General features: G+C 41.2%; 2 protein-coding genes across 5 annotated transcripts in view; both read right to left on the bottom strand.

The window, feature by feature from the left end:
- The window catches only part of LOC144495036 (zinc finger FYVE domain-containing protein 16-like), a 76,253-nt gene extending 75,356 nt beyond the window's left edge, over positions 1 to 897 (bottom strand). For both annotated transcript variants that reach the window (XM_078214855.1, XM_078214854.1), the window contains exon 1: positions 837 to 897. The gene's annotated coding sequence lies outside the window, so the exon portion shown is untranslated. The remainder of the gene's footprint in view (positions 1 to 836) is intronic.
- A 6,906-nt stretch (positions 898 to 7,803) lies between these two features.
- The window catches only part of ccdc125 (coiled-coil domain containing 125), a 35,533-nt gene continuing 28,368 nt past the window's right edge, over positions 7,804 to 14,968 (bottom strand). For all 3 annotated transcript variants that reach the window (XM_078214862.1, XM_078214863.1, XM_078214864.1), the window contains exons 10-12: positions 13,993 to 14,167; positions 13,175 to 13,308; positions 7,804 to 9,286 (exon numbers count right to left, since the gene is read on the bottom strand). In XM_078214862.1, the coding sequence (XP_078070988.1) occupies positions 9,035 to 9,286; positions 13,175 to 13,308; positions 13,993 to 14,167 (561 nt within the window). In that variant the 3' untranslated portion in view covers positions 7,804 to 9,034. The remainder of the gene's footprint in view (positions 9,287 to 13,174; positions 13,309 to 13,992; positions 14,168 to 14,968) is intronic.

Raw genomic sequence — 14,968 nt, forward strand, 5'->3', positions numbered from 1 at the left:
GGCAGAAAATAAAGTAAAAAGTTGATTTATTGGTCACAAGTAAGGCTTACATTAACACTGCAATGAAGTTATTGTGAAATTCCCCTAGTCGCCACAGACCAGCGCTTGTTCAGGTCATGCACCTAACCAGCACGTCTTTCAGAATGTGGGAGGAAACCGGAACACCCGGAGGAAACCCACGCAGACACGGGGAGAACGTGCAGACTCCACACAGTGACCCAAGCCGGGAATCGAACCCGGGGTCCCTGACGCTGTGAAGCACCGTGTACAAATCTCCACCCCCAACTCCAATGTAAATTGATAACAGCTAAATATCTCAAAAGTACACCTCCCTCCGATAAGCCGAGTCCGTATCTTTAGAACACTGCCAAGCCCACCATCTCTGATAAAGCACCAACCCCCTTTCAACAGAGCTCAAAATTAAAGTGGAGGCGAAGTAGGAGACAAAAGGCCAGGTTTTCCCCCCCTTCACTACCCTCGCGGGCCCCTGTGTGGAGTTGAGGAGAGGCGGGATGAGGTGATGTTAGCGCCCCGGCTACACCCAACAGCAACCATAACCGGGAGGAGGAGGAGGGGAGGGGGAAAGTCAGAGAGGTTGGATCCGCCTGCCTGCCTGCCCCGGGGAGGAGGGTGGCCGGGGAACCAGCTCTGTCCGGGGCTGCGCCAAGGAAAGGCCGGAGCGCCCGGTTAATTCCACCCCCTCTCTCCCGAAGCGGAGACGGTAAATCGGAGCCTGGTTAAGTTCGCTGCCGCTACCACGCTGCTCCGGGCAGGGCGAGGCCTGAGGAGCGGAGCCGGCTGTCAAGTGATGGAGGCGGCCGCACTCACTCACTCACCATGTCCGAGCTTCAGCTCCTTCCAACCGCGGTGAAACCCCCCTCGAGCCGGGCACAGTGCGCATGCGCAGCAGCACCAGCTGACCTCTCCCGGTGAGGTCAGGGGTAACCATGGAAACCGGGCGCGGCCTGAGCCCCAGTCACGGCTCAGCCCAGCCTCCCCACTGCCCTGCTGAACTCAAGCCAAGCGCCCAACTCTTCCTCGTCGAGCTGGGGTTGCTGAAAGAGGAGGCAACTCAAGGGTTAAACAGGCCATAGTGAACCTTGGGTGACACAGTGGCTAGCACTGCCTCACAGTGGCAGGGACCCAGATTCAATTCCCAGTTTGGGCACTGTGTGGAGTTTGCACGTTCTGCCCCTGTCTGCGTGTGTTTCCTCCGGGTGCTCCGGTTTCCTCCCACAGTCCAAAAGACGTGCTGGTTAGGTGCATTGGTTATGCTAAATTCTTCCTCAGTGTACCCAAACAGGCGCCAGAGTGTGGCATCTAAGGGATTTTCACAGCAACTTCATTGCAGTGTTAATGTAAGCCTACTTGTGACAGTAATAAATACACTTAAACACCTTATAAAAGCAAAATACTGCAGAAGCTGGAAATCTGAACTAAAAACAGAAAATGTTGGATAAATGCAGTCGGTCTGGCAGCATCTACAGAGAGAAACATATGATCCACATCTACAGAATCTTCTTGCTGCTGGAAGTGGGGATCAGCGCTGCTGCCCTCATACACACTTCCCTACTCAGATTCAGATGGAGGGTTGCCAACATCTCAGGATTGGCCTGGACTCTCCAGCAATTGAAGCCAAGTTCACTGCTGCGAGCAACCCTGGAGAAAAACCATAGAAATGTGTTATTTGCATTTTCTTGGAACAGATGTTCATCCATTATTCACAAAAACATTAGAACTGGGAAACACAGTTGTTTAATTGAGTCAAGAATTGGGGAATGAAGAGTTTTTTTCACTTTCCAATTGAAAATGAAATTGGGAATTGATGGTACGCAGGCAGAGGATGGACTTGGCACCAACTAAAGATGAGAATGTGAGCACAAAATAGTTTTTGTCATTTCGTGAAACCTCCATGAATTTATTCAACCAGAGTTGGTAACCCAACAATAAACCATGTCCAATTCAGGTCATTTATATACGTACATCAAATAGAATAGTGATCTTAGTACTGACCTTCGCAGAAGCACCACCATATACCGCAAGGAACTACAAAAGGTCGTGAACATAGCCCAATCCATCACGCAAACCAGCCTCCAATCCATTGACTCTGTCTACACTTCCCGCTACCTCAGCAAAGCAGCCAGCATAATTAAGGGCCCCACGCACCCCAGACATTGTCTCGTCCACCTTCTTCCATCGGGGAAAAGATACAAAAGTCTGAGGTCACATACCAACCAACTCAACAGCTTCTTCCCTGCTGCTGTCAGACTTTTGAATGGACTTACCTTGCATTAAGTGATCTTTCTTTACACCTAGCTATGACTAACACTACGTTCTGCACTCTCTCATTTCCTTCTCGATGAACAGTATGCTTTGTATAGCACGCAAGAAACAATACTTTTCTCTATTTTAATACGTGACAATAATAAATCAAATCAAATACAGTATACCTAATGTGAATGATTGTTCAATTTGATTCTCTGTATTCTGCTCCTTAGCCAATTTCCTCTTTAATCCCATAGGACTGGATTTTACACAATAAGTCTTATTACATGATAAAAGCAAATTACTGCGGATGCTGGAATCTGAAACCAAAAGAGAAAGTGCTGGAAAATCTCAGCAGGTCTGGCAGCATCTGTAAGGAGAGAAAAAAGAAAAAAAGTTGAGTCCAGATGACCCTTTGTCAAAACTCTGACAAAGGGTCATCTGGACTCGAGATGTCATCTCTTTTTTCTCTCCTTAGAGATGCTGCTAGACCGGCTGAGATTTTCCAGTACTTTCTCTTTTGGTTTCAGATTCCAGCACCTGCAGTAATTTACTTTTATCCACTGTTTAACTCACTGCCACCTCGCTTCCAGGAATGCCTAACCTGAAGAAATACTGCTCTTCTCTCCGACAGGATTTCTGTATGTCTACCCCCCACCCCACCCCACCCCCCCCCCCCCCCACCCCCTCCCAACAAACAAAGCTGTGTGTTGGACAGCTTTGACAAAGGGTCATTTGGACTCAAAATGTCAGCTCTTTTTTCTCTCCTTACAGATGCTGCCAGACCTGCTGTGATTTTCCAGCACTTTCACTTTTGGTTAAGTCTATTACATGACCCATTATCAAGTGCCTCTTGAAAGTCCATGTTTGTATCACGTACATTACTCATTGACTATCTCTTATTTCATTGATAAATCCTATCAGATTTGCATCAGACAAATCTACATTACTTTTCATTTATTAACTGATGTTATTCCAAGTGACCATTAATTTTACCCAGATTTTCTCTAGAAGTTTCCTCACCATCAATGAAAAGATGACTGAACTACAGTGACTTGACTTATCTCCTTTGGGAAAGATGTATCTTCAAAATTCAGCTCAAGGTTTATTATATTATTTTGGGGTGAACCAATTACTAAGGTTGGTTATATAACACTGACATTGAGACCAGCAAAAATTAGGTGATTAACACATTGGCTAACCTTCAATAACAGAACAGGAATGTCAGACTCCATATTCCTTACACAGGAGTAAATAGTTTCAATCAACACTTTACTCATCCGTTTGTTGCAATTTTTTCCACCCAAAGGCATTGGCTCCTTATGGTACAATTTCAGGCATTTTTGCAGCGTCATTCTTCTTGCATACTTGCCCCATCTTATGGCAATTGTGTATGGGTGTTGCACCTTCAGAGTACAGCATCAAGTTTGTAATATTAGAAGCTGTTTGTGTCTGGTGTACATTTCATTTTCATAGTTCTAAAACATACATCACTCTGTGCTGTAGCAAAAACAGAAAATGCTGGAAATGCTACTCACCCAGCATTTGTGGAAACAGTTAACTTTTTAGCTCTGTGACCTATCATCAGAATGGGTTGAAGAAGGCAGGGATAAGAAGGATCTGGAGGTACGTGGGTATGTATGAGTTGTTAAAACTTGCAATCCTTCATGCATAAAGGTTAAAACACCAGATAAGGCAAAGGATTAAATTATGGTCCAGGAGAGATTTGCAATAATGAATGGTGCTGCTTAAAAGAAAGGCCAGATCTAACAAAAGGTGAGACCTGAAATGTAAATTATTTTTGCTCCACAAATGGTGTCTGACCTGTTGAGAACTCCAGCATTTTCTTTTTCCCCCCAAACTTCTAGGAACTACAGTATTTTACTTTTGTGTCACATGATGCCACATTTTTCCCACATTATTATGCAAATATGTGGATAGTCATCCTGATCAATGTTCTGTTGTCCCAAATCAATTGACCTTTTGTCTCAAATATACTCAACAACTGAGCATCCACAACTCTCCTGGATAGAAAAGTCTGAAGATCCACAATACTTGGTGTGAAACAATTACAGTACACTTTGTCTGTCCTAAAGGCCAACCTGGAACCTAATGGCCTTTCTCTACTGATGCTGAATTTGAGTACCACAACCTATATTCATTCCTAGACCAATAGAAACAGTAATTGCAGTATAAAAAAATTACTGGTAGTGATCAAATCATCATGTATCAATGATTCAAAACAGTTTTACACATTTATGCTGTCATTGTACCTCAATGATGGATTCTTGGGATAAATAAAAACTGAAAGTGACTCTTAAATGAAGAGTCATTTGGACTCGAAACATCAACTCTGTTTCTCTCGCCACAGGTGCTGCAGGACCTGCTGTGTTTTTCCAGGATTTTTGGTTTTTATTTCATATTTCCAGCATCTGCAGTATTTTGCTTTTTATTTATGGATTGTTGGGATACTTCTCAGCTGATGGTGAAGGCATTGCTTGAGCTGCTGCAGTATGCTTGCATAGGCAAGAGAAAAGGCCTTGCATGTAGCAGAATGAATACCTTCTATAACTTGACTGTCCTGAGGTACTTCACTGAGTAGAAGGGGATCAGCAACTCAGCCGTTGCAGGATGGTTCGGAGAATACCAAAAGGTTGGTCAAAAAAAAACAAGTTTAGAGGTTTTCAAAAGGAGAAGGAGGTAGAGGTAAAGGAGGTTGGATGGGCAGTTCCAGGAAGTAGGGCAATTTTGCTTAAAGCTAGTCGCCAAAGAAGAAATGGAGATGGTAGCTGGAGGGGGGAGGATATTCAGGAAATCAGCCAGATGACTGGAGATCAAAATAAGCAGAAAGATCGTAGAGGTAGGATGGAGAAAGTCCATCTAAGAATTTATAGGCAAGGACAATGACTTTAAATTCAATGCATTAGGTAATGGAGTACCAGTATACGTTAGTAAGACAAGGTCATGGATGAGTCCAACTTCATGTGAAAATCGATGCAAGTGGTAATTTGAACAATTTGGAATTTATGGAGGTGGATGTTAAGTGGCTGGAATTTGGGAGTGAAGACAGGTGAGGGTAATATGAAGGTTGACAAAGTTGCAGAACGAGAATTAGCAGTCAAACAAAAAACACAAATGCAGAATTGGTAGAAACAAGGTGAGGAAAAAAACTCTTCTTTAACTTAAATTCCTGCCTCTGACAGCAAAATTTGTTGAACATCACAAACCATCTAAATTTCAAGACACACAGGTAACATTTTCACAAAAAAACTAGCTAGAATACAAGATCACTGTTATGGTCATTTACAAATTCAAGGTTTTATCATATTCAAAGAAAAGTATATGATGTGGAGATGCCGATGTTGGACTGGGGTGGGCACAGTAAGAAGTCTCACAACACCAGGTTAAAGTCCAACAGGTTTATTTGGTAGCACGAACTTTCGGAGCCCTGCTCCTTCATCAGGTGAGCGTTTTTTAAAGAAAAGTGCAGCACAGGAACAGGCCCTTCGACCCACAAAACCAGTGCCAATCATGATGCCCTAACTAAACTAAAAAAAAACCCTGCCCTTAGTTGATCCATATTCCTCTATTCCCTCCCTATTCATGTACCCATCCAGATGCCTCTTAAACGTTGCTGATGTGCCTGCTTCCACCACCTTCTCTGGCAGCGAGTTCCAGGCATCCACCACTCTGTGTAAAAAACTTCCCCACACATCTCCCTGAAACTTTTCCCCTCACCTTGAACCTGTGCCCCCTTGTAATTGACACTTCCACCCTGGGAAAAAGCCTTTGGCCATCTACCCCATCTATGCCTCATAATTTTGTAGACCTCTATCAGGTCTCCCCTCAGTCTCTGTCTTTCCAGAGAAAACAATCATAGTTTATTCAACCTCTCCTTATAGCCAACGCCTTCGAGACCAGGCAACATCCTGGTGAACCTTCTTTGCACTCTCTCCAAAGCTTCCACTTCCTAAGAAATCTTGAGGAAAGGAATTAAAAAGATTTGTTCCGTGCGTTTAATCTGTCACTTCAAAATGTGTTTACATTGTTAATGTAGGAGAAAGACCTTTGAGGCAGTGGGCTAGCCATAGTTACAAGCTGATTACAATTAGGCTGCATATAAAAAAGAAAATTACAGCACAGGAACAGGCTTTTCAGCCCTCCAAGCCTGCACCGACCATGCTGCCTGACTGAACTAAAACTCCCTACCCTTCCGGGCACCATATCCCTCCATTCCCATTCTATTCATGTATTTGTCAAGATGCCCCTTAAAAGTCACTATCGTATCTGCTTCCACTACTTCCCCCTGGCAGCGAGTTCCAGACACCCACCACCCTCTGTGTAAAAAGCTTGCGTCATACATCTCCTTTAAACCTTACCCTGTATATCTCCTTTAAACCTTGCCCCTTAAACCTGTGCCCCCTAGTAATTGACTCTTCCACCCTGGGAAAAAGCTTCTGACTATCCACTCTGTCCATGCCTCTCACAATCTTGTAGACTTCTATCAGGTCGCCCCTCAACCTCCGTCGTTCCAGTGAGAACAAACCAAGTTTCTCCAACCTCTCCTCATAGCTAATGCCCTTCATACCAGGCAACATCCTGGTAAATCTTTTCTGTACCCTCTCCAAAGCCTCCACTTCCTTCTGGTAGTGTGGCAACCAGAATTGAACACTATATTCCAAGTGTGGCCTAACTAAGGTTCTATAAAGCTGCAACGTGACTTGCCAATTTTTAAACTCAATGCCCCGACCGATGAAGGCAAGCATGCCATATGCCTTCTTGACTACCTTCTCCACCTCCGTTGCCACTTTGTGACCTGTGTACCTGTACATCCAGTTCTCTCTGCCTATCAATACTCTTAAGGGTTCTGCCATCTACTGTATATTTCCTATCTGCATTAGACCTTCCAAAATGCATTACCTCACATTTGTCCAGATTAAACTCCATCTGCCCTCCATCTGTCCTCATCGCTATCTGCAAGTCCACCAACCTTTGTGTCGTCTGCAAACTTACTAATCAAACCAGTTCCTCCAAACATTTTCCTCCAAATCATTTATATGTATTACAAACAGCAAAGGTCCCAGCACTGATCCCTGAGGAACATCATTTGTCACAGTCCTCCATTCAAAAACGCACCCTTCCACTGCTACTCTCTGTCTTCTTTGACCGAGCCAGTTCTTGATCCACCTTACCAGCTCACCTCTGATCCCATGCGACTTCACCTTCTGCACCAGTCTGCCATTTTTTTAATTGATCATTTAGTTGTAATAAACCTTAATACAGTGAGAGTTCTCACCTTAAACTTAATTTTTCTATCTCTTACCTGTTACCATGAACTCTCTAACATTTCCGAATGAGGAAATGACAGGAAATATTACATAATGCAAAATGTGACGAGGAAAATTAAATTAGACTAGGTCTGATGCCACACCTACTGTCTATTCTCCAGCAGAGCTTTTGTAATTTGATGTTATTTGATTTGATGGGGGTGAGGAAATGCATAGCTAAAAGATACAATTTTATCAGTGAAAAGTAAAAGACATTGGCAATAGAAAGTTTTATTTCATATTATGCTGTATTTTCCCAAATCAGCAAATTAGGTAATCTATCCATATAAACTGCAGTTTTAAAAAAAATATACTTGCCAATTATTCTCATTATTATAACATTATTCTCCCATGATTTGCAACCTCTATGACACAAGTACAATTTATCAAATTGCATCTAGGCAAGGCCTGACACTCCCAACTTTCTTTTCCTAAAGTTCTATCTGGACCATTTTTGCAAATCAAATTCCTTGTTGCGGTTATATGACACAAGGTAATTTCAGATAAGGTTAAAATGGACAAGATGATCCCAAAGTTTAATTTGAAGCAAAACTGGGGAATTCGCCTCAAAATATTAGCAAAAACTGATCATTTATTTGATTGTTGTCTGGGGGACCTCGGTTTGTATACCAGCTGTTGCGTTTACTTAAATAACACTCAACAAATAATTCATTGGCAAGTATTTTGGGATGTAGCATGATAGCTGATGTAAAGTACAAATGATTTATTTTGTGTGATGGAAGATTTTCTGATACCAATTCTAAATTTGTTTTTCACCTGCATCTTTCACTTGCAATTTAATCTGAAATAATTTTCCAGATTTACCTTTTATAATGCTATAAAACTTTTAAAAAATCATCTCCCAGGAGACTCTTTCAAGGCTGAACAGCCCAATTTTTTTCATGACCTGCAAGATTAGGGTTATCTGTACGGCAATTCCCTGCACTGCTTCTCGGTGTCTTGATGACCAGAACGGAACATTACTCAAGGTGTGGTCTGGCTAGACCGTTGTCAGTTTGATAATTTAGTTTAACTTGTAATCCTCATTGGGGTTATAAATTAAATGTCATTTAAAAGTCAAGAAACATCAGTGCTAAATTATATCCATAAACATTTGTACATTAAATGCTGTAATATGTTTAGATTTGGTAAGTCACTCACATACTAATTTTCCAAGGCAAACTAAACCATGTAAACAAATTGGATGATCAACATTTCAGTAAAAGGGAAATGAAATTAATGACTTAAGCAGTCCATTTTTAAAAGGATACTTACAAATTAATTTAAACAATAGATATAACATAACGTTCCTTTTGAAAAGTTGCCTTTTTGACACTTTATGAACAGAAGTCATTCAAAGTCAAGTTTCTGTTTGCTACAGTGACATTCATCATCTTGTCCCAATAAACTTCTTGCCACAAAATCAGCATTTTTATAAATTCTCAACTGCCCATAAAGTAACCTGCTGGGGAAGAGTTTGTCCTCAAAACAGTTCTGTGTTCACTTTGATTTTTATCAAATGATGAGCAAGATATATTTTTTAACTTGTGCCATCTTTTTTGACAATGATCAGGTTCAGATCTTTCAATAGTTGGAGTGTCCTTCGAGTGATTTCGTTCTTGTTCCTCAACACTTCGGGCCAACATGTAGCTAACCTTCCGCTGATGTGCCAGAGCTTCCTCTTTATCATTTAACTGTCAAATGAAAGAAATAAACAGATTTAGACTCTTAATCAATTATTAAAACCATAATAAGTGACTAAATATCTGATGAATACTTCAAGCTGGTCAAATAATCATTTATAGCAAAACACTTCACAAGACAATGATGAACAAGACAAATCATTCAGCCCACCCCAGTTTATCCATCTTGAAAGATCCTAAAGGGCACAAGTTGATTATCTAAAACCAGGATTTTCCTTTCTATTTATAGTATCCAGGAGTCCATTTTGTGTGTTAGTTGTATCTCTCTCATCAGAGTTAAGTTGAGAATTTAAGCCTTCATAGGGAGCCTCAGCACAATGTAGGCTGACACTTCAATGCAAGACCAAAGAGCGCAGGTTTTGTAGCCCTTTTCCATCAGAGATCTTTTAGACTGGGATCATCCACATGAGCATTCTTTGTCTCCCTTGTGACATAATGACCAGAAGTGGATAGAATGCTCAAAGTGTGATTAGGCTAAAACATTGTCTAGTGTGATGACGACTCACGCTACCTTGTATTCTACAGCTTTAAATATATAGTGCTACACTTTAGGAAGGATGCGAGGGTCCATGAGACAGCGCGAAGGGGATTTATCAGAATCGTTCCAGGGATGAGGGAATTACAAGGTTAGATTGGAGAAGGTTCACTCAACTGATAAGAAAGTTCACTTGACTGAGACCTATGATGAGAGGAGAAGGCAGAATGTGGAATTGAAGTCATAATCTGATCAGCCATGATCTTACTGAATGGCAGAGCAGACCAATGGCCCGCTGCTCTTAATTTTATGTTTGTATGTAAGTGGGGCTGTTTTCCTTGGAGCAAAGGAAATCAAGGGGAGATTGATAAAGGTGTACAAGATTATGAAATATCCAGATAAGATAGAGAGGAAAAAACTGTTGCCATTAGCTAATGGTACAAGGAGTAGAGGACACGGATTTAAGGTTTTGGGCAAGAGATGCAAGGAGATGTTAGGTAGAACGTTTTTTAATGCAGCTAGTGGTAATGTCCTGGAATTCATTGTGTATGTGGGTGGTGGAACAGACATGATCAATGATTTCAAAAGGAAATTGGATGGACACTTGAAGGAAATAAAGGGATAGAGTAGAGGAATGAGACTGACTGAATTGCGCCATAAAGGGCCAGCAGAGACTGGATGGGCTGAATAACCTCCTTATTTGCAGTAAATGACTTTGATTTGATTCATTTTTGTCACATGTATTGGATTACAGTGAAAAATAGTTTCTTGCGTGCTATACGGACAAATCAATGTTCATAGGGGAGAAGGAAAGGATAGGGTGCAGAATAGAGTGTTGCAGTTACAGATAGATCAGCTTAATATATGATAGGTCCATTCAAAAGTTTGATGGCAGCTGAAGCTGATCTTAAATCGGTTGGTATGTGTTCTCAGGCTTTTGAATTTTTTTCCTGATGAAAGAGAGTATGTCTGGGGTGCGTGGGGTCATTAATTATGTTGACTGCTTTTCCAAGGTGGCATGAAGTGTAGACGGAGTCAATGGATGAGAGGCTGGTTTGCGTGATGGACTGGGCTACGTTCATGACCCTTTGTAGTTTCTTGCGGTCTTGGTCAGAGCTGGAGCCATACCAAGCTGTGATACATCCAGAAAGGATGCTTTCTATGGTGCATCTGTAAAAATTTGAGAGTCGTAGTGGACATGCCGAATTTCCTTAGCTTTTTGAGAAAGTAGAAGCGTTGGTGGGCTTTCTTAACTATCGTGTCGGCATGCAGAGACCAGGACAGATTGTTGGTGATCTGAAACCTAGAAACTTGAAGTTCTCGACCATTTCCACTTCATCATTGTTGATATAGACAGGGGATGTCCTCCACGACGTTTCCTGAAGTCGATGACTACCTCCTTCGTTTTGTTGACATTGAGGGAGAGATTAACGTCATCACACCAGTTCACCAGATTCTTTATCTCTTTACTCTGTTTCTCGTCATTGTTTGAGATCTGACCCACTACGGTGGTGTCATCAGCAAACTTGAAAATGGAGCTGGAGTGGAATTTGGTCATGTAGTCATAAGTATATAAGGAGTATAGTGACACTAGTGATTTTGCTGAATACTGCTTTGCATTGGCTGGACATTGATTTCAAATCTAACATTCCTGGATCTTTTTCATCCTTTTCATCCTAAGGATAAGACCCTGCCATGGATAGAGGATTGGTTGACTGGCAGAAGGCAGAGAGTGGGGATAAAGGGGTCTTTTTCAGGATGACAGCTGATGACTAGTGGTATACCTCAGGGATCAATGCTGGGACCACAACTTTTCACAATACACGTTGACGATTTGGAAGGAGGAACTGAAGGCACTGTCATTAAGTTTGCAGATGATACAAAAATATATAGGGGTACAGGTAGTATTGAGGAAGCAGGGGGGCTGCAGAAGGACTTGGACAGGTTAGGAGAGTGGGCAAAGAAGTGGCAGATGGGAAAAGTGTGAGGTTATGTACTTTGGAGGAGGAATGGAAGCATATTTTCTAAATGGGAAAATGTTTAGGAAATCAGAAACATAAAGGGACTTGGGAGTCATTGTTCAAGATTCTCTCAAGGTTAATGTGCAGGTTCAGTCAGCAGTTAGGAAGTAAAATTCAATGTTAGCATTCGTGTCGAGAGGGCTAGAATATAAGAGCAGGGATGTACTACTGAGGCTGTATAAAGATCTTGTCAGACCCCATTTGGAGTATTGAGAGCAGTTTTGGGCCCCATATCTAAGAAAGGGTGTGCTGGCCTTGGAAAGGGTCAGAGGAGGTTCACAAGAATGATCACTGGAATTAAGAGCTTGTCATATGAGGAACAGTTGAGGACTCTGGGTCTGTACTCGTTGGAGTTTAGAAGGATGAGGGGGGATCTTATTGAAACTTACAGGATACTGCGAAGCCGGGATAGAGTGGACGTGGAGAGGATGTTTCCACTAGTAGGGAAAACTAGAACCAGAGGGCACAACCTCAGGCTCAAGGGAAGATCCTTTAAAACAGAGATGAAGAGGAATTTTTTCAGCCAGAGAGTGGTGAATCTGTGGAACTCTTTGCCACAGAAGGCGGTGGAGGCCAGGTCATTGAGTGTCTTTAAGACAGAGATAGATAGGTTCTTGATTAATAAGGGGATCAGGGGTTATGGGGAAAAGGCAGGAGAATGGGGATGAGAAAAATATTGAATAGCGGAGCAGACTCGATGGGCTGAGTGGCCTAATTTTGCTCCTATGTATTATGATCTTTGTTACATTAATCACATTCTCATTGGATGTACTTTTAAAATAGCATTTGCCATTTTTCTGACCACTTTATTGCTGTTCAGATAATTTCAGAGTAGCAATGAGCTTCATGTTATTGTGCAATGTCATAATAAATCACCAAAGCCAAGGAAAGATTTCATTGCAGCCAAGTCCCCACTTCTAAACAAAACATATAATAGGACCATGGCAAAAAAAATTTGCTTTACACCAACTTTCCACATGCTACAAATCAGCTAATTCTAATAACAGTTTTTAATTAAGAAAAATGGATAACCTGGATTTTCTAACAGTATTTTTTTTTTAATAATGCTGTCCCATCTTGTTTTGCCAGAGAAAGGTGACTACAATTCTGAAATAATGGTTTCAACAATTACTTAATTCTTAGGAAAGGACACTGAAGAAAGAAAACAGCACCTGATATTTTGTACTGCTTTCTTTTTACTTGCACCGTCTGTGTAGACTATTTTAGTAATAATCATGTATTCCTTTTAAATATTGTTTGAACAGAATATACCATTTCACAAACACTAATTTGACACATGAAAACTTGATGCAAGATTCTATTGAATCCACCCTCCCCATAAACTTAGACATTATGTGGTAATATATTAAAAGCATCACCAACCAAGTCTATAAGTATCTTTAGCGCCTCCTGCGGATCCTCCAGGAACTCCAGTTTCTTGTAGTCTATTGAGGAATTGATCATGCCCTTCAACTTTTGTCCAAGTGTTGCATGAATCACTTTTTTGTTAATAGGATCTGAAATGATGTGCAAAATAAAGAAAATTATTACATATTCAACAAAGATCAGGAATTCATGTCAAATCAGTATAGTATTGGGAACACATTGATCTCGTGCAGCGGTGGGCAACCTGCACGTAGCATTTCTGGGTTTTGAGTGTGACCCATGAGACATTTTGTTGACTGTTACCCACCCGCAAAGTTGCCACATTCCGCTCATTTCCGTCCGTGTGGTTTTTTACCCCCTACCAGAATGACTGAAGTGATACTCACGTAAAGCAAGGGCAAGCAAAGTGAGGTGAACACTGATTTCACACAACATTGACCGAGACGGCTTGTGCGCTCCCTCTACATCCAAAGTGTAAATATTTATTTTGTTTATACCATTTGAAGTTGATGCTAGTTCTATTAATATATAATGATTAAGCATTTTCTATAACTTACAAAATATTCGGCATGTACTAAATGTATTTAATCTTATTCATAGGGTTATGGTTAGTGAACAAGCCTAATTTCAATCTTGCGCCTCACTGAGATGAATGAGGGCCACTCATACGGCCCACTCACTAGTGTAGGTTGCCCATCACTGATCTAGTGGACTGATCAACAAGTTCAGTTTAAACTTGAACTCTTCAAATGCATTTGTACATAATGTGACTGAGTTAATATATAAAATTAACAGGTCATATGCCAAGATTTTACCTTCTTTTGTTCGTTTCCAAACAAGTCCTTTCTTGGTATCTTTTCTATGCAGTTTTTCCACTTCAGTAATTCGGAGAGTTTGATCATTTGTCCTTTTTAATTGGTGTTCAAAAGCAATTCTAAATGCATCAACCATTATGTATGCCTCTTCCTCCCGCTTTCTCTGAAGGTCAAACTAATGATTCAAGATTACACACGGAAAACAATAACTTAAATGATAAGTTCTTAAATTACATTTGTGTCTTGTTACAAAAGTCATGACAAGAAAGCAACATGAAGAACAGCTGGTGTTTAGAAATAGCATTTGCTTTGCAACTTTCCTGCAAGCAAAGTAGGGAGAAAACCTTGGATGTAGATCACACACTCAAACCTCAAGGTAGCACTTTGAAGTGTCATGTTGAGCCTCAGAGTTTCTAGATCATTAATTTGATGGGCATCTGCATTCAGGTTGTGGAACTATGCTGGCCAGTTTCAAACATGTCTGTCACCTTGCTGTCAGGCCATCCAAATCCAATGCCATGAAGCAGATTAACTGATCACCACATACTTAATGAGCTAACATTCAAGGTGCATGAGGGAGGCGATGGCCCAGTGGTATTATCACTAGACTATTAATTCAGAAACTCAGCTAATGTTCTGGGGACCTCGGATCGAACCCCACCAAGCAGATGGTGGAATTTGAATTCAATAAAAAAAAAGAAACATGCTCAAAATGCTGAGCAACAGATTGAAACTTTTGTTCTGTCACAAATTCACCTCTCAGCTTTGTCCTGGACATTGCTTCGGGACAGATGGAAGCTTTACTGTTGATTGCATGTAAGGAACTATGAACAATTAAGTAAGAACATTTGGATACATACTTTATGAGTGATAAACTGAATTGGGTCTTTGTAGTCATTGAACAAAGATAAGAAAGACAAATAGTTCCTTCTCAACGGTTCCCAATGACTCAGTCTAAAGTTGGTATTCTAGATTA

Source organism: Mustelus asterias, chromosome 6 (assembly GCF_964213995.1).
Source record: "Mustelus asterias chromosome 6, sMusAst1.hap1.1, whole genome shotgun sequence".
In the NCBI taxonomy this organism is placed as follows: domain Eukaryota; kingdom Metazoa; phylum Chordata; class Chondrichthyes; order Carcharhiniformes; family Triakidae; genus Mustelus; species Mustelus asterias.